The sequence below is a fragment of the Ailuropoda melanoleuca genome, chromosome 7, assembly GCF_002007445.2.
Source record: "Ailuropoda melanoleuca isolate Jingjing chromosome 7, ASM200744v2, whole genome shotgun sequence".
NCBI lineage: Eukaryota > Metazoa > Chordata > Mammalia > Carnivora > Ursidae > Ailuropoda > Ailuropoda melanoleuca.
The window spans coordinates 75,213,898-75,234,254 of NC_048224.1; the positions used below are offsets into that span (position 1 = coordinate 75,213,898).

At 32.1% G+C, this 20,357-nt stretch overlaps 1 protein-coding gene across 6 annotated transcripts in view; it reads left to right on the forward strand.

The window, feature by feature from the left end:
* Positions 1-20,357, forward strand: part of NBEA (neurobeachin) — a 651,237-nt gene that overhangs the window by 231,155 nt on the left and 399,725 nt on the right. For 5 of the 6 annotated variants that reach the window (XM_034665060.1, XM_034665062.1, XM_034665061.1 and 2 more), the window contains 3 exons: positions 1,858-2,296; positions 13,375-13,529; positions 15,781-15,907. In XM_034665060.1, coding sequence (XP_034520951.1) covers positions 1,858-2,296; positions 13,375-13,529; positions 15,781-15,907 — 721 coding nt within the window. The remainder of the gene's footprint in view (positions 1-1,857; positions 2,297-13,374; positions 13,530-15,780; positions 15,908-20,357) is intronic. The other variant, XM_034665064.1, reaches the window with a different exon arrangement.

Sequence of the window (20,357 nt, forward strand, 5' to 3'; positions counted from 1 at the left end):
ATTATTAAAATTACCTGTCTTCTCAAAACTTTGTTGCAGTTATCTTAATTTTTAGTCTTGGAACAACAAAGAATAGGTCTACACTATTTTTCATGTTGGTCATCCAGTGTTTGAGTGTTTGAATATTATTGTCATGTTCTACTGATTAATTTTTTCTTTCAATTCTAACATCCTTGAGCAAACAAACCTATTTAATACATATGAGGAAAATGACAATAAAACACTCAATTGTGAGAGATGTACATTTTTAGCCAATTTAAATGAATATTGTATATTAGGTTGAATTATGTGAAGATGTTATAATTTAAAGTAATGTATGTATCTAATATAGCTTGAATCAAGAAAAGGAGAATCAAAAGAAATAAAAGGTATTTTCTTTCTTTTGAAAACTTGACAAAATTATTCTGAAATCTGGAAAAATTAATAAATTCACCTGTTCAGTAAATTTGGATGTCATGACATTAATCTACATTTAAGAAATTAACAAAACTGTCTAGTAGAGCCTAACTAAAGAAATCCCTTCACATTATGTTTATTCCTTTAGCATGTGTGTATAAAACTTTGAACAAATTATGATCCCACCCAAAAAATAGTATCAGGAAAGCAACATTTTTCTGTGTTTTTACTAGAGACTTCACCAAAGGTTTTGTGAGATGTCTTGCTGAAATCCAAATAAGCCATTCCCTGTTGGACAGTCTCCTGATGTCCTGTCCTAGTAACATTTCAAAATAAAGTACAGCCAAAATAACAAATATCTAAGGGAAGTTTTATAGAACTTACAGATGTTCATTTTGAAGAGATCTTAGAAATAACTTAGTCTGCCCTTCTTGGTTTACAAAGGATAAACTTACATATAAGTCAGAGTAATACAAGTACCTAACATTTACTAAGTATCTACTTTATATAGGACCTGCAAGTCATTTACTTATATTATCTTATTTTCTTCTTCAACATGACTTTATTAAAAGCTATTATCCCTAGATTACATCAATTTTTCAAGGTCATCATTTGGAATTTGATAACATTTTATTATATAGGGAAGCTCATTGTATCAACGTTTGCATAATGAGATTTATACGCATTTGATAGGCACTTAAGTTTTAAAGATATTTCTCTATTTTAATTGATAATATTGTATGTATATTTCTATCTGCATATATTTTATCTGCTTCAGTTTTCACAAATTGAAATTTATATTTATTCACAAAAGAATGAGTATTCCGAAATAAATGTTCTTAAAGGCACATATAAGCTAAATTCTTGAAGAGCATTATTTTCTTATTATTTATCCTTTTGAAATAATCATTTGGCATGTTTTTTGCTATTAACTCTTCAGAATTTTAGGTGTAATATGTATGTGATTTTAAAATAATATCTTTTAACCTGTTTAAATATTTTAATTAGATATTATATTATTGGTTATTGAAGTACCAAAAAAAAGTATAACATGGCTTCATATTTTTAATGTAATATTAGAGAAGCATAACAATTTCTCTTATATGATTGGTAGCTAACAAAGGATAAAGGGGAACATCATATAATAATTTTATTTATAAGCTTCTATAAGAAATTGTTATGGGTACTATTTCTCCGTGCTTTTAAAGACATCAGTTTTGAAATGCCAGGTGGTTTTTAAAAGAAACAGGGTTCTGTTGAGACTTCCTGAACAAAATGACAGGTATACCTGGATGGTATGTTTTAATCCACTTGTGTTGTAATGCACATCCATTTAGCAGATTTTTTTTTTGTTTCTCACAGATCTTATTTTCTTTATTCCAATATGTGAGAGTATTTTATTAATAATACTGGATTTTCATTTGTGAAGCTTTTTGTTTAAACTAGCTTCTTTTATTACAGAAACACCTGCTACATTTCCAGACACTATAAAGGAAAAAGAAACACCAACCCCTGGCGAAGATATTCAGCTAGAAAGTTCCATTCCACATACAGATTCAGGAATTGGAGAGGAGCAAGTGGCTAGCATCCTGAATGGGGCAGAATTAGAGGCGGGCACAGGCCCTGATGCCATGAGTGAACTGTTATCCACTTTGTCATCTGAAGTGAAAAAATCACAGGAAAGCTTAACTGAGAACCCCAGTGAACTGTTGAAACCTGCACCATCCATATCTAGCATTAGTCAGACCAAAGGCATCAATGTCAAGGAGATCTTGAAAAGTCTTGTGGCTGCCCCAGTTGAAATTGCAGAATGTGGCCCTGAACCTATCCCATACCCAGATCCAGCATTGAAGAGAGAAGCGCAAGCTATTCTTCCTATGCAGTTTCATTCCTTTGACAGGTGGGTACTGAACTTTTTTTTTTTTTAAGATTTTATTTATTTATTTGACAGAGAGAGAGACAGCCAGTGAGAGAGGGAACACAAGCAGGGGGAGTGGGAGAGGAAGAAGCAGGCTCCCAGCAGAGGAGCCCAATGCGGGGCTGGATCCCAGAATGCCAGGATCACGCCCTGAGCTGAAGGCAGACACTTAACGACTAGCCACCCAGGCGCCCCTGAACTTTTTATTCATAGTGCTCTAAATGCAGAAGGAAAACTAGGGTTTATTTTTAAAAATATTAGAGGAGGATCTTGAAAACCTTATATTTATTAATATAAATTCTTACTACAAAGAGTATCAGAGTGATAGGTCAACCAGACTGATCTCATAGTAAGGCACTTAAATAATGCATCTCAAAAAAGGAGTTTCAGTATGGTATGCAGGACAGCACGTTAAATTAGAAATAGGGAAATCCAGATTCTAACTATAATCCATCATCAGTGACTACACTACATTGAGGAAGTGCTTTTATCTTTTTGGACTTAATTGTTTGAAAGGATAAACTGGGGGAGGGGTAAGCCATGTCTCTCCAAGATCTAGTCTGGCTCTGAAACTCCTCCTATATCATTGTACTGTAAACTGTAATAACTGCTGGAGACTAAATAGTTTGCTCTAAGTAATAAAATTCGAATTTGAGTTTTAAATGTAAGGATGGAAAAAATTTGAAAATATGGATGGAATTTTCAGAATCAATGCAAAGGCTATATTTTGAGGCGTGTATTTGAAAGTAAATATTGTTGAAGGGCATTTTAGGTTTCTAAACTATTTATAACATGGACCATACATCTACATTCAGATGTTAAGCCATACAAGGGTTTTTTACTTGAGAACAGCTAATTTTTTTTGTCCCACAATATATGCCATAAAAATGATAGTTCTTAGAAACAGGATATAACATTTTAGAACCAAAGAATGTGTTCACGTAATTTATCCTACTATTTAAAAACTTATGCAGCATTAGAAACATATTTTAGGATAGTCATAATTACTAAAAATAGTACTTAACATTGATATTGAGACTAATATTTACATATTAGCATATAAACTAAAGAATTTGTTTACCATCTGAATTAAATTGTTATTGATGTTGAAAACACTTCCCCCCACCCAAAATTTATGTGTGTGTGAGATGATTGGTAAACAATTGTTTTTTGTTTTAGAGAGAGAAGATCAAGTTAGGAAATCAAATGTTTCTTAAAGTGGAATGTCAAAAATAAACATATAGTCAAAATGTGATAGCTATTCTGTATTACTTTTCCAGAATAGCCGTACTGCTTTGTGCAAATTAGAGACAGTAATTTTTTAGTGTTTAGGGGAGGAGGTATGACATTTTCAGTAAAGGCATTTTCAGTTAAGACAGATTATCTTTTTTATATATAAATATAAATTAAACTTTACCTTTAAACATTTTAATTACTATTCTACAGATACTTCTTGAAAATTTATTATGAAAATATAAATAGCATTAGTTATATCAGATATAAAGATGGATAAGAACAGTGTTCTCTCTATTGAACTTACAGAGTAGTAAACGGAGATGAAATGTTTTCAAAAAATTGTCACGCAAGGTAAAAGTCTCAGAATTTTAAAAAACTAAAAAAAAGGAGGGGCTATAAAATGTAGGAAAATATAAATACTTCTTTTTTTAATAGTTTGTGTTAATATTATATTTGGATGTTCATTCGTATAGTTCCTTGGACGTTTCTTATGCCATCTGAGATTGATGTCCTCTATTTCACCTATTTGCTTTATGTTCCCTGGGTATATGTGCATGTGTCTTTATGAGTATATGTAAACATATGTATGTAAGTATCTGTAATTGTATATAGCTATAAAAATGTTATAATAATTCAACTTAGGGTCATAAAAATTTTGTGTTCCACTTACTTTTAAATTATATATTTAAATTTTGTTAAAATACAAAACAAGGAAATGCAGAGGATTATTGTGATTTGCTTAAGAGAATCCAGTGAAATAAAAATTTTCAATATTTTTGGTTTTAATTTGGATTATTGCTAGAATAATTTTTTCATTAAAACGTAACGAAGCTATCACTAGCGTGCCAATATTCTCAGCTACTCAAAATTTATTACACTTTTGCGAATATTGCTTTAAAAAAAATAGAACTTTCCATTTGTTCCTGGTAGCATTTGTGCAAAGTGCAGTGGGAGTGGGATCATTATTCTAAATTGCATAAGTAGAAATGAAATCGAGGCACACAAAGCATATTTCAATTCTTTTTAGGAAAAGGGTCTCTAGTGTAGTTAATATATGCAGTAGCTCAAGTACTATCAAATGTAAATGATGAGGTGATATTGATGAAAGGAGGGGATTGAGGTCTCAGGGGGCGCTGATGACGGATTGAACAGAAGCGGCCTTGCACTGCACGTAACTCAAGTCTGTCGTCTTCACTGCTCAAAGCCATAATGGGAGGTGGCAGTCTGAAATGAGTTGCCACGGCAAAGAGTATTATTTTTGAAATGCTTTCACACAAATCACTAGGCCCTGCATACAACTTAGTTTCATGCTTTAATGTCATCAGGAGGCACAAATTGGTGTGTCTAATTGTTTGCCACCTGCCAGCAAAATGAGCTGCCAGCCAGCCAGACGGGTTTGATTGTCTGTCAGCCATTCAATAGATTGAGAGTGACAACATCAAAAATTTAACTTCAAACTCTAGAGCTTTGAGCAGCTTTTCAGAGACATCATCCCCACAAGTGCTTCTGGACAACTGCATTTTTCAATTATATTTCCAATATATTGCTACCATTTGCCTTATCTGTCTTAAGGTAGCTATAATTATATTATGAAGTATATAAACATATTTCTGAAGCACTAAAGTCTGAAATCTAAGTTATGACATGTCTTTTAACATCAGATTGAATTCCTTGAAAATAGGATCCAAGATGACAGTCCTTAGAAGCAAAGTCCTGACTACTACCAGTTTCAACCGCGGAATTATCCTGGGTCTTACTCTACCAATAATGTATTTTTCATTTTTACCTTTAGTTGAAAAATAGCTATAGTCTCAGTTGCTCATTTCTTTGTAACTAAATCATACTTCCTAATAATACTGCGCAATCCCAGTGGAGGTCACCTAGGATTTTACTTTTGTTAAGCCAATAGTTTATTGGTTTTATTGTAAACATGCTAACAATGTATCCTTTATACTCATTCTATACTGTAAATTTGAAAATAGCTTCCTAAAACAACTGATGTAATTTTAGTTATGTTAACTTAATGTTCCACATAGGGTGTTTCTCCCTACATGGGATGGAGCATTTATGAATTTCAGTTGTGAAATTTATAATATTATTTTCTTTAGGTAGATTACAACATCAAATTTTAGGAACATTTAAACTTACCTAAAATAAAACTTTTTCTTTCAGTATTATTTTATCACATTGTATTATGAAATATTATATAAATATTCTTATTTACATATCTGAAAAGTGCGATTCTTTTTCTTTCTTTTCTTCCAGTCATCATCTGTGCAGATTTACATATAGGTCTGATTACAGTGAGTGGCCCTAACAAATACATATTTATGAATTTTAAAGCACTGAAAATGCTGGAGATTCTCTAGCACTGTTCCATAGTGAGGAAGCACTATGTATATAGAGGAAATAAAGTTACAATAACATTATCATGGTTTGATTTCTAACCGAAGTGGTTAATAATCTCATCATAGAACACATAAACCAAATTGTGAAGCTCCCCAGCAATGCAATCACTTTTGATAGATTTAAATATAGATATATAGTTTATAAAATATTCTAGCTGAGCTATATTTTGTTTATACATTCGTACCTGTGTAACTTTTAGGTTGGGGTAACACTTTTCTCTAAAACCACAAATTAAGTTTTATCCCATCTTTTATGTTAAGATTGTAATCTTGTACATCCACATGATCGTAGTCTTTGGAGAATTTGGTATATATTTGTGATTTAGGTCAGTCTTAATTCCCCAGGGATTTCTAAGGTAGTCCCCCCTGCCCCCCCCCACCGCTTCCTTAGTTTGGACAAAAGACAGAAAAAAAAAAAAAAAACAGAGAACAATATGCTTCTTCCTTTTAACTGTTATTATGTTTTAGAAAATTATTTTATGTCTGGGATATCACAGAAAGCTCACAATTGTGTTGCTTCTCTGGCTAACAGACATTGATCTTACATGATTTATATTTCATCCCTTTTGATTTTACAACCCCACTTATGTTTGAATTACTGGGTTTGGTAAATTCAGGCAGATTGGTCTGTATATTTTTCCCCTCAAACTTTTAATTTCCTTACTTTCAAGTGTGTAAGTGTTTTGTTCTCTGAATAAGAAAATCTCTAAAATAAAAATTGTAAATATTATAGGACTAAAAAAGCAATATAGATAGCCTTCATATTATTAAACCTAAAATATATAGTTCAGCTAGCTGTTTACTCTCTAGTTTTTTAATATTAACATTTTTAACATTAGTGCTAAGGATGACAGTTTAGGGAAAATAATAAAGAAATGTTTGATACAGAGGGTGGAATCTTCCTACATTGATTAAAGATTATAAAAAATTATAATTACTGCTGAGGACTTCAATTTCTGTTCCTTTTTCTAATTTTTGTGAAGTGTTTCGCTTCTATCACTTAAAGGATGAAAACGTAATTGTAAGCCACATTGATTAAAAGTCTGCCAACCTTTACATTTCAAAGTTTCTATGATGTCTAGCCACTGAAATTCCAGATTTTACTATGCTCCAAGTGTGTCCCAGGTATAGTATTTTAAGGCCAGTTGCAGAAGATGTAGTTTTGACTGATTATGGTGGTTCCTCATGTCCCCTGTGTTGTTGCCTTTGCCTCTCCCGGCATTTACACAGACAAGTCAGCGAGCTGAATAAGTCTCTCTCTTTAAAGAGTGGATCAGTGAAATTCTCAGTTATCTCATATATATTTTTTCAATGGTATTCTAAATATTTTATGAAATAGAGACATACAAAACATGAAAATATCATAGCAGTAACCTTGTGATTTCTGATGAGCTGCAATAAATTGTAGTATCACCCTAAAATCAGTGACATTGTTTTTTCCTAAGCTTCAATTTTTTTCTTTCAAGATAAATGTTTAGCATTTATATAAGCCTTGTTAGGGAAGAGTGTTAATCTAGAATTTAGGAGAATTGGGCATTAATTTAATAATGGATCTTTTTGTAATTAGTTATGTGATGTGACTTTGTTCTCTTTGGCTCTCTGGGACTCAGTTTCTCAGCATATAAAATAATGCATTATTTCTTAAAAGTCCCAGAAAGTTCCAAAATCCAATAAATGAAATGATCTTGTAATTAGTCTCAAAAAAGTAGCAGGTAGCTATTTTTGAACTTGTTTAAAAGACCTGAATCCCAGAAAAGATAGGACATGTCCATTCCCAAAGCTATCACCTCACTTTAGGCCCTTCATTATCTCTCAAGTGGATTCCTTCTCTTATCTCCTAACTAGCCACACTACTTCCAGGTCCCCACCACCCCCACCAATGTATCTTCCACATTTATGCCAGAGTCATTTTTCTTATATGCAAAACTGATAAAAATTCTGAAATAATTTTTGCTTATTACAAAATATATTACAAAATAAAAGATGAACTTCTTAGTTTATCTTCTTAGAAATATCCTTTTATCAGTCATAAGATTGTATTTGCAGTTCCTTCAGTCTACTATGTTTTCTCCTATCTCTTTGCTTCACTAAGGTTTTACTACTGAACTTTTCTCTTCTTGGCTAATTCCCTTTGTGCTACTTTTAGATTCAGCTCACTGTTCCCAATAATGCACATCCTTTGTCTTCCTGAAGGATCCTGTGCATAACTCTGATCAAAGCAATTATTGAAATATATTGCACAGTTGATTTGTTGGTTTCTTGTATTTCATTCAGATATCTCTAATCCATGGGTTATATCTTAACTTATATCGCTCAAACTTGTCAATGAAGTTGTATTCCTTTAACCTGTCAGTGCTCAATAAGTGTTACAGAAAAGAGAGAGGGAGCAGAAAGAAAAAAGAGATTCTTACAGGGTGTCACAAATAATTATAAAATTCACTTGCCTTGATGAGTCACTATTGAAAACCTCATATCTTCAGTATCTCACTTTATACATAGGCCAAATCTTGAGGTATACAGATAAAGTAGGAAACTTTTTATGAGATTCACTGGATTAATTAATGGACACTCCAAGACTCTGTCCTTGAACCACTTCTCCTATCCATTTACACTCACTTCTTCAGTGATTTTATCCACTTTCCTGGCATTAAGTAGTATATATGTTGATGATTCCCAAATTTATGTCTCAGCCCTGTCCTCTCTCCTCAACTAGAGACTCATCTATCCAATTGCTTATTCAACGTCACTATTTGGGTAATTAATAACCGTTCCAACCACATTCGTCCCTATCTTGTTAATGGAAGCTCTGTCCTTCATGTTGCTTAAGGCAAAAATCTTTACATCATCTTGGACTTTTCTCTCACACCCACATCCGGTCTTCCGCAACTCCTGTTTGCTCTGCCTTCTTAGTATAGTCAAAATTTGACCTACTTTTCAACACTTTCATTTTGCCATTCTGATCCAAACTACATCATTTCTTGCTTGGTTTATTGCAGTAAATTCCTAACTAGTCTTTCCCTACTTGCCCTTCCCCCTTTAAGTGTATCCTTAATATAACAGCCAGAATGGTCCTGCTTAACCTAAGATCATATTCCTCCCTTGTTCATAAGCTTTTAATGGCTTCTGATCCCACTGTGAGAAATAGCCAACATCTTTACAATGGATGGACCTATGATCAGATCAGGTAAGTACCTATGATCAGAACCCCGCTTACTTCTCTGGTCTCACCTCTTACAAGTCTACACATCTTCTAGACTCACACTAGCCTTCTTCCTGGTCCCTCTGCCTGTGACACTCTTATACTGTTCTCTGGATATCTTCATAGCTCCTCTTGCACCTTCCAGTGTCTCTTCAAATACTACTTTTTTTAGTGAGTCTTCTCTTAGCAACTCTCCTTATTCCTGTCTGTGCTTTATTTTTCTCATAGCACTTTCCATCTCATATACTGTATTAACTCATTCATGTTATTGTATCTTCTGTCTCTCTGTAGTAGAATGTAAGTCCATGAAGGCAGAGGTTTTGTGTGTTGTATATATCTCTTTTTGTCAGAATTTTGAACCGCCCCTCCCACATCATAGTGCTCAATAAATATTTGCTGAATGAATGAATGAATGAATGAATGAAGCTTAGATCATACGCCAAATCTCTGGTTTTGAGATAAGATAAATTCAGTTATGGAAAAATTAACACTTATATGTATCATATATCACTCAGTGTATTACAAAACCTATAGTTGACCATTCAGTGGAACATTTTATTGAAGTGAGTTACATTGAATAAGTTCTTGGCTTGTGCTATTTTGATGATAACTTTTACAATCTGTGAATTTTATGTAGTACAGAGGAATCATCTACTTATTTATAGTTCTCTGTCATAGGTATGGAACAGAACTATGAAATTGTGTGGGAAAACATGGAAAGAATATTCTTAAGATAGAAAAATGCAGTTGGTAAAGTGTGTGTAGTATAGAGGATTCTGTGTAGCATCTGTATGAATAACAGATTTAGAAGAAGACTGGAATGGTAATAGTTTAGTTGGAACGTGTTAATAGTTTAGATTGGTGGCTCTTAACAGTTTTGTGGCTGTATTTTTGAAATCCAGATAATTATTTGCTCACCCTAGAAAAATCTATATACTTTAGGGTATTAATGGAATCTTTAAAATGGGTACCCACAATGGTTATGTAGACTACTAGGTAAGCCTTTTGGTATGGATGGGCTAGGTTACCAAGTAGAACATGTTGAGTCACTGATGGAAGATTTTGTAAGGGCTGATAAGTTCAGTTTTCACATAATGTGTTAATCAACACATATTGATAAATGTAAACTTGCAAATTACTTGTAAAATAGATTGTTAGGACAGAGAATAGTTTAGTGTGTTAGGGGTTGGGAATGTTGAAGAAATGATATTAAGGACAAGAATGTATAGTACTCTGATTCTAGTAAACTATTTGGCCATTATAATCAAAGGAGAAATAGTAGGCTGCATAAAGTTGTAGGCTGAGAAAGAATTTGAGAAATCAGTCAAATCCAGCTTCCCACCTCTCTCAACACAATGCTGGTGACATGATCATCCATTTGAACACATCAGTAGTTGGAAACTGGAGCTCATAAAAGTTACTAGAGATTTTTCCTCTTGTTGGTTTTAATTTGATAGGGAAATACATAGGAGTTTCATATTATTTCCTTTTCATATACCTTCAGATTTTTAAAAATTGGTGTAATTTTTTTACTATAATTTTCTAGTCTCTCAGCCTTTCTTCCCATGACTCATTCTCCACATCTACTGTCATCCTAACTATTCTTTTATGGGCATGTCCTTATTCTTGAAATATGCCTAAAACTGCACACAGGGTTTTGTTTATGAGGTCCGACAATCACAAAGTATATCAGGATCATTGTTTCTTTCAAACTGTGTACTGTTGCTGCTGGAGACCCAGATCGCATCAGCACTTTAGGGAGCCATAGCAATCCTAACAATTGCTAAAATGTATTGATCACTTATGATATTCCAGGCAAACTGCTAAACAGTTTATATGTATTATATCCATCTATCTTTTTAACAATCTTATGAGGTACAAACTATTATGAGTCTCATTTTAAAGTGAGGAGAATGGAGCTTAGAGAGATGTACTTGCCCGATACAGCTAGTAATTATTGGAGGTAGAATTCTAACTCATATATGTCTGGCATTGAAAACTCGGCTTTTAGCCACTGTGCTACTATATTTAAATGCCATGTCGCACTACCAGATTCTGCTGAGTTTGCTGTCAAGGAAGTGTACGGAGGCTTTCACATTAATTGCTGTTGAACCAGATGCTTTCAGTTCTCTAGTAGACTGGCATTTAATGTTGTTTGTAATTATTTACCATCCATTGTTATGGATTGTTGAGATTAAATTTTTTCTCTCATTCATATAACTAATTTTTCATAATATATTTTGCATAGTCTCAGCACTTGACAAGATGCCTATAGTAGTCTGTTAGTAGACTTTTTGCCCAAAGTTGGTAATGACCTATTAATCAGGAGTTCCGGGCAATAGTTTTCTTACAATCTACAAATCTGACTCAGCAGTAAAAGCCAACCTGTGTTTTATTTTATCCACAGTTTATAAATGACTTTTTTTCAAATTGAAATTGATAATTTTGCTTTCTTGCTGGATAGCCAGTGAAATAGTGCATCTCAACAATTAGTTTAGAAGTTTAGAGAAGAGTTTTGGTGATAAACCCAAATACTAGTTTGTTTGTTTTTCTCTATTGATAGATCATATAACCAGATACCTTATATGATGTAGGCACAGAATTATTTCACTTTACACAGTGGTAATAATTATTAACATTTATAGGACATCTTATACTTAAAAAACCCTTTTAAATAAAATCTCATTTAATTTTACCAGTTATATCAAGTATGTGGCAGTAATGTTGCCATTTTTGCAATGAAAAACTGAAATTTAAAATCACACAACTTGAGAGTGATTTATGTCTCAAGACTTAGGCTTCTAGCTCCACATCCTATATTCTTTCCATAACGTCACACTGCTTCTCAATGTAATAAATGAAGACATTGGATGAGGAATGGTCAGTAAAAGGGTTGAAAGCATAAAGTGTGCTTTTGGCAAGTAAGATAGTTAAGAGTTCAAGGTTGAGTCTAATGAATTAGATTCCACCTATAATGAGAAAAGAAGAAAATATCCAGAAAGAGATAATGAAGAAATTTTTGATACAAGTAAAATTATTTAAGATTATAATACATTTGGTCACAAAAAAGTTTTAAGTACTCCTAAAATTGAGAGTAATAATTCTTGTAAGTTTAGATTTTTGACATTGAAGAAATCATTGAAGACCATCACCATTAGTGTTTCTGTGAAAAACAATATTATTAAGGAAGTTTAAGCCATAGACTTACTTGAGAATGAGCCATTGATATGATTTTAAGTAAAGCTTTTTAATGAGACAATTAAAATTTTTTAAATGTATATGGGCACATTTGAAAGAACTAGTTTAGATTTGAAGTTTTTTTACTGTCGGTCATTAGTTTTCAAGCATTACATTTGAGCTTATAGCATCTCATATGTCTCCCTTTTCTATGAAGTTGCTGTCTGTAAACTTCGAGAATAATGAAGCTTCAATACTTGGAAATAAAGATATTTATTATTCTAGATAAATAGTTTATCTTTTAAAATGATATTTATTATTTAAGGTTAGTACAATGTCAAATTCAGAATTTTTTTGCGTGAAATTCATCTAAATATGCTAAGGTAACATGGAAAACCCCTGTGTCCAAAATGTCATGACTTGAAAGCTAAATAAGTCTTTAACTGAGTATCACATGTATCACTGAGTTCTTTTTCATTATAACAACTATGAAAAACTAAATTTCTTTTCAGAAAAATAAAGTATAACCTTACAATGCCCTTTGATGTTCGGTATTCCTTGGTTAATTTTTAGCTTTACTATGAAGAAGCTTCAGAATGTGGCTTTCAGAATGGTTTTTATGTTTTTATGACAATCTTACACATGGAGAACATGATATGAATAAGAAAGACATTTTATGCATATTTTTCAAAAAAAAAAAACCTGCAGATCCAAAATATTCTAACTTGAGCACACATTTTCCCGTTTTTCCAGATTCATACAAGCCGTCTTAAGAAAGGTCTGCACTGAATTAAGTCAACACACTTCACAATATATCCTAATGTCCATATCCTTTTCACCAATGAAATTGGCCACATAGAAAGAAAAGAAATTGGCCTATGAAAGAAAAAGAAAGAAAGAAAGAAAGAAAGAAAGAAAGAAAGAAAGAAAAAAAGGAAAGAAAGAAAAGACAATTGAATGTTGACTGTAAATGTCATAGCAGGGTTGGATTTCATCTTAAACCTTGTGTTTGTTATTTTTCATCACTTCTTACTTTGCAGGAGTGTCGTGGTACCTGTTAAGAAGCCACCTCCAGGTAGTTTGGCTGTAACCACTGTGGGAGCTACTGCTGCTGGAAGTGGGCTGACAACAGGCAGTACCTCTAACATATTTGCTGCTACTGGAGCTACACCAAAAAGTATGATTAATACAACAGGTATTGTCCTTATATATTTTTGTGATACCTCATCTTTTTCTTTCTGTTTTCTATATCTTCATTTTTCTGCTTATTTGATCTTAAAAATTAAAATGCCCTGATCATTTAGGATTATCATAATCTTTAAGAAGGTTCTACTTTATGTTACTACCTTTCAGAATTTGTCTGTACTTATAAGACATTTTTTAGTGGTCATTTTAGAGGACACTATTGGTTTTTGTTTTGAGTCTTCTCAAAACACAGTGCTATTTACTTTCAGAGTTAAATCAGATTGCTGAAAGGTATTTGGGGAGCAAAATCAAAAGATAACACTGAAGTTTGATATGTAAAAATTAGTCAGTGGTATCGAGAATATCACTAAATATGTTAGTGATAGAAAATAGACTTAGTGACATTTACTGGTTGAATCCTAATGTGTATTTTTTGTAAAATCCACTAAGGAAAGGCAGAGCTCCCCTAAGAACCTTGAAGATATGCAAGAGCCTCAACCTGATGGAAGAAAATGCATGTGAATAAGAACCATTATTTGGCATTGAATTAATTTATGTAGATTGCAGTTGTATCCAATTCATTGTCCAACAATTTCCTAATGATGCTAGGAACAGAATATTCCAAATCACTACAAATCTTAAAAGCCTGCCTAAAATAACCTTTATTTATGTAAATTTCCAGAAATGTTCCTGTTGATTATTAGCTAAATAAATCCTTACCCAAATCTTTGTGATTCCATTTTAGGTATTTATACAACGCAAGATGATCCCTGACTTTTCTTCCCTGACTATAGTAGTCTTCTCTTCTCCAAACTGTATAGCCTTGAACTTTTCCATCTATTATCATTAGATTCTTCCCATTTTTATTAATTTCATAGCTCTTCCATGTGCTTTCTGTATATCTTGTTTATCATACCACCCGAGTCTGACATATCATGAACAACATATTTATGGGGTTGTAGTAAGTAGAATATACTCTATCAAGCATATTTTTATTAGCAAATAAACATAGTAATGGCATTGTGTTAAAGAACATAACATCCTTGGTTTATCTGTATTCTAAATAAATATATCCAGCTTGTCTAAAGAGTTAAAAATTTTTCTATACAATTTATAATCTTATTCTTTATACTCATTCTGCTTTCTAGAAATAGGAAGAAATTATTTTTCTTTTACCAGCATATATAGATGTATACATCAAAAAACATGTTAAGATTTTTAAGATATGTCAATGTAGTAGAAAGAAATCTACATTTAGTGTCTACTGAATAATTCCTTATTTTTAAGAGATAGGTTAAAGGAAAATTAAATTACCTCTTTTTTATCTTTATATGAAACAAGTTATAATATTTTCTTATAATTTCTATTTTATGAATTAATAATAGATATAGGAAGTGATAGCAAGAAGTCTAGTGATAGTATAAAATATATAATATTACAGTGGAAAATAAAATGTAAATAAACATCCTGTTCAGAAGTATGTACAGACACACCTACACACACACACATACACAAACACACATTTTGAATGCCAACACCTAAACTGGACCCATTGTCCAGTTTAGATTTTGGCAAGTAGATACTATGTAAGTGTTGCAGCAGAAATCCCCGTAAGCAATTCAGTTTTATGGGAATTAGTGTGAGATAAGATAATATTCAGGAACACTAGATGTCCCTCAACTCCACAGCTCTTTAATATACTTACATGGTGTATTATAGAAAAGTCTGTTCCAAAGTGGCATCTTCATATCGTTGAGGAGAACTCATTATTTTAAAATCAGGTACAATTATATTCATTATAGCCCTTCTTAAAGCAATCATTTTATCAAAATAAGCATTCAGTGCTCCAGAGCCACAAATTTATGCTGTTTGTTGTAAATTGTATCTTAGATGGTGAAAACTAAAAATATTACAACATAACAATAAAACAAATTATTCACATCTAAATTTGAATTGTTTTATCAGCCTCATTTTATCTGAAATGATTTTCATTTGTTGATGTTTTTTATTTATACCCCATTTGTAATATGTAGTTCTGTTAGATTAATATAAGTAAATCAACTGGATTTTAATGCAACAGCTATTATTTATAATTGTAAAGAGTTACTAATGTACTAATGGCCAAACGGTTTTTTAATTGTTGAATTCTGTTTTGAAATTCAGATGAGTAAGTCTTCAAAATCAGATAGTAATGATATAGTGAAAATTATTTTGTTAAATAAATTTATGTTTCAAGCTAAAAATTATTATTTTGGGAACAGGTGCCGTGGATTCAGGGTCCTCCTCCTCTTCCTCCTCTTCTAGTTTTGTGAATGGTGCTACCAGCAAAAACCTTCCAGCTGTACAAACTGTTGCTCCAATGCCAGAAGACTCCGCTGAAAACATGAGGTATACATTTTATCTGTTTGTACTCATTTTACAGCTCTATCCTCAAACATGGTGAGACAGTACACAGTAAATACAAAGGTGTAGTTAAGAATTCTTGAGAAGGGCTAATTATGAATTTTGTGACTGCATTTCAATTGTATTGTTCTGGCATTTTCAAAAGTCACCCACCATATTTCAGAGCCTAAACAGAGATCATGAATGATGTTCAGACATTGACTCTGCTGAATTTGTCATCTGTTGTCATATAGCATGTTACTGTTTCCAATAAAGTAAAAATGTGCAAAATGGTAACATGATAACATTGTGCATCTTTGCTGCAGTGATTAAAAGCTTAAACTATAGACTTTCAAAATAAGTCTGCAAAGTTATATGTAATAGCTATGAAATTGGAATTTGAATAAACAAACATTATCTTTTTTATCGTGCTGAAGAGATAAAAATTTATGGTAGCACATCACAGAGCGTTCCTAGAAGAGACTAGTCGACAGTCTTAGAGATTAATTACACACACACAGGTGTGTGTAAATTGTATCTTAGATGGTGAAAACAGGTGTGTGTGTGTGTGTGTGTTCACGTTTTAAATTCAAGAACTTCACAGAGTATAAAAGCTCAGTGAAGCAGTGCAGACACTCATGTTACCGTTACCCAAATCAGGAAATATAATGTTCCAGGTACCCCAGAAACACCCGCCTTGTGTTCCTTTTCCTATCAGTAACCTTGCTCCTCTCCAGATTCATAACCCTGACTTTTAATACAAGGGTACCTTTGTCTTTTTTGAATTTTATGTAAATGGGATTGCATAGTATGTGTTCTTTTTACTGTCTTTTGTTCAGCCTTGTTTATAAGACTCATCCATGTTGCATGTGGTAATTGTTTATTTTTATTCCATTTTTATTCCGTTGTGGGTAGACACTATAATTCATTAATTTATTTTACTGATGATGGGCACTTGGAATTTTCTCAGTTTAGACTATTACAAATAATGCTGCTTTTTACACAGTGTTGCTGCTTGTACATTACTCTTGAGTGTAGCACACATTTATTTGCTGCATATCTGCCGGGTAAATAACATGGAGTAGAATTGCTGATTCATTTGATTGTGCGTGTTCGGTTTTATTAGATAACGCCAGATAGTTTTCCCAAGTGGTTATGAAAGTTTACTGACTCAGCAGCAGCGTATAAAAGTTCCTTTTTCTTCAATATCTTTAATGGTACTTAGTAGTGTCACTCCTACATTTTAGCCCTTTTGGTGGAAATATTTCATTGTATTTATAGTTTGCATTTTCCTTGTGATTAATGGGGTTGAGCAGCTTCTTACATATTTATTGGTCTTTTGGTTTTATTCTTTTGTGATTTGCCTGTTGAAATCTCTTTCCCATTTTTAAAAATTGAGTTTTTTTATTCTTATTAGTAATTTGTAAGGTTCTTTTGCATTTGAAAATGATTCCTTTGAAGATAATATGTTTTATGTATATCTTCTCCCATTCTGTGACTTTTCTATTCATTTATATGATCTCTTTTGGGTCTGCAGAAGTTGTAGTTTTACTGAAACTCTGTTTGTCAAGTTAGTGCTTTTTCTATTGTAGATGAATTTTTTACCTACATTTTTCCCTACCTTATCCCTTTGTGGCTTTATTATCTTTTATATTTATATATACAGTCCATCCAGAATTGAGTTCTGTAAATTTAATGAGGTAGGAGTAATATGGATGTCAGGATGACCCAACATCATTTATTTGAAAAATTCTTCCTTCCTCACATCTCTGTTACTTTGTCACAAGTCAGGTGCCCCTAAATGCTGGATTCTGGTTTGCCACTCAGTTCCCCCCTATTTGCCTATGTATCTTTGTGCCATATTGTCATAATTGGCTTTAGGTTTAATAAATATCCGTATCTGATTGAGTAAGATCTTTCTACCTCATCCTTCTCTTTTTCAAGAAAGTCTGAGGTATTCTTGATACTTGGCATTTCTATTTAAATTTTAGAATCAGTTTGTCAGTATCCCTATTAAAAAAGTCTTGATGGAGTTTTGGCTATGAATGGAATTCATACTATTGCAACCAAAGATCTATATTACATCTATAGATCTCCTTCAATATTGAAATTTTCAAACTGTGAGCATCATATATTCCTTCCATTTCTTCATTTAAAAAAAAATTTCCTAGTAACAATATTTAGTTTTCTAGGTAGAAATTTACATTTTCCTATTTCATTTATTCCTAGGATTTTAATATTTTGTATTTGTATCCTTTTTCTCTAGTTTTCAAATCAATATTATTGAGACCATTTATGTTGTTTCAACTCAATAAAAATACTCATTTTGAGTGTACATTTTAATGAGTTTTGATTAGTTTACATACCTATATAACCACCCATCACCCCAGAAAGTTGCTGTTTGCTCCTTATGTAGTTCACCCATCTTTGCCTCATGCAAACACTTAATGTACTTTTTAATACTGTAACTTAAATTTGACTTTTCTGTGTTTTCACATAGATGGAATCATACAGAATATACTTTTTTTGTGTCTCTATCTTCTTTCACTCAGTTTTTGAGATTCTAAGATTCATCTGTATCTTTTTTCCTGTGGACATTTAATATTCTGTAGACATTTGAACATAAGTCTTGTCTTGTACATACATTCTTGGGTAAATTACTTAGAGTAAAATTGCTGGTTGTATAGTAAGTATATGCTTATCCTTGTAAGGAACTGCTATTTTGCAAAGTGGTTGTGTCATATTGTATTCCTGTCAACAATGTGTAGAACTACCATTTTGTTCTCCATTCTTGTCAACACTGGGGGTGTTAATCTTTTTAATTTAAGACTTTATAATGGCTGGGTAAGCATATCTCATTTGGTTTTATTTTCCATTTTCCTAATGATTAAGGATGAGATGATTTTTTTTTTTTTGTATGTGCTTATGGGCCATTGAAGTCTTTTGCTATTTAAAAAAAAATTAGATTGTTTTTCTTATTGAGTTGTAAGAGTTCTTTATAGATTCTGAATATATGTCCTCTGTCAGATTGCATAATTTTCCTGTTACCTTTTATATTTTTATTTTGTTAAAAGTGTTAAGAACAGGAACTTTCTAATTTTGATAAAGTCCATTGTTTTAAAAAGTCTTTTCTGTTATCATTTGTGCTTTTGTGTCCTAAGAAATCTTTACCCCAAAGTCATGAAGATATTCTTACCTTTTCTTCTAAAATTGTAGTTTTAAGCTTTTACGATTAGGTCTGTGATCTATTTTCACTTAATTTTTATGCGTATGGTGGTAAAAAAGTTGGGGTTTGTTTTTATTCATTTTTACATCAGTTTTTCCGCACCATTGAATTACCTTGGCACATTGGTTTAAAATCAGTTGACTACCTATGTGTGAGTCTATTTCTGGACTCCATACTGTTCCATGATCTATATGACTATTCTTATGTCAATACCCTACTCTCTTCATTACTGGAGCTTTATAGTAAGTCTTCAAAGCAGGTGGTACAAGTCTTCTAACTCTGTACCTTTTAAAATTGCTTTGACTGTCCTAGGTTATTTGCATTTTCATATAAATTTTAGAATTTGCTTGCACTTGACAGTTTCTAAAAAAAAAAGCTACTGAGATTTTAATTAGGATTGTGTTGAATCTTTAATTAAATTTAAGAAGAATTGATATCTTAATAATATTGAGTCTTCCAATCTATGAACATTGTCTATATCCATTCATTGTGATCTTCAATTTCTCTCAGCAACTTTCTGTAGTTTTCATTGTAAAGGTCTTATGCTTACTTTCGTCATTTTTAGTATTTTTTCATGTCTCTGATGATATTCTAATTAAATTTTTTACTTTAAATTTCCAATTTTGAATTAGAAGCCAAATGAAAAGAGTCAATACTATATGTCTCCTTTTATACAAAATACAAATAAATTTATGTTAACACAGAGTAAAATTGATGATTGCCTGTGTCAGTTATACCTCAGTAGTGCTGAAAAAACTGAAAAATGATAATTTGATGCTTATTGTGTATAGAAAGACGATTTATTTTTGTGTATTTGACTTTATATCCTACAGCTTTGCTTAATCCACTTAATTTAGTAAACTGTGATAGTTGAGAACTTTCCTCAACTCAATAATTATAATACTATCTGTAGTTTCCTTATTATTTTCAATGTGTAAGATAGTGTCATTTGTAGTGTTAGTGATATTTATCCTTAAGTGTTTGAGAATTCACCAATGGAGCCAAATCTAAATGGAATTTTCTTTATGGAAGAGTTTTAAATTACCAATTAAGTTTCTTTGATAGATAAATGGCTCTTCAGATTTTTGTTTTTGGGGGGCTTTTAGGGGGTTTTTCTGCATCAGTTTTGGTCATTTGTGACTTCTAGGAATTTAGCCATCTTATCTAAATTGTTGGATTAATTACCATAAAGTTTTTATATTTTATTATTTAAAAATATTTGTAGGGTGC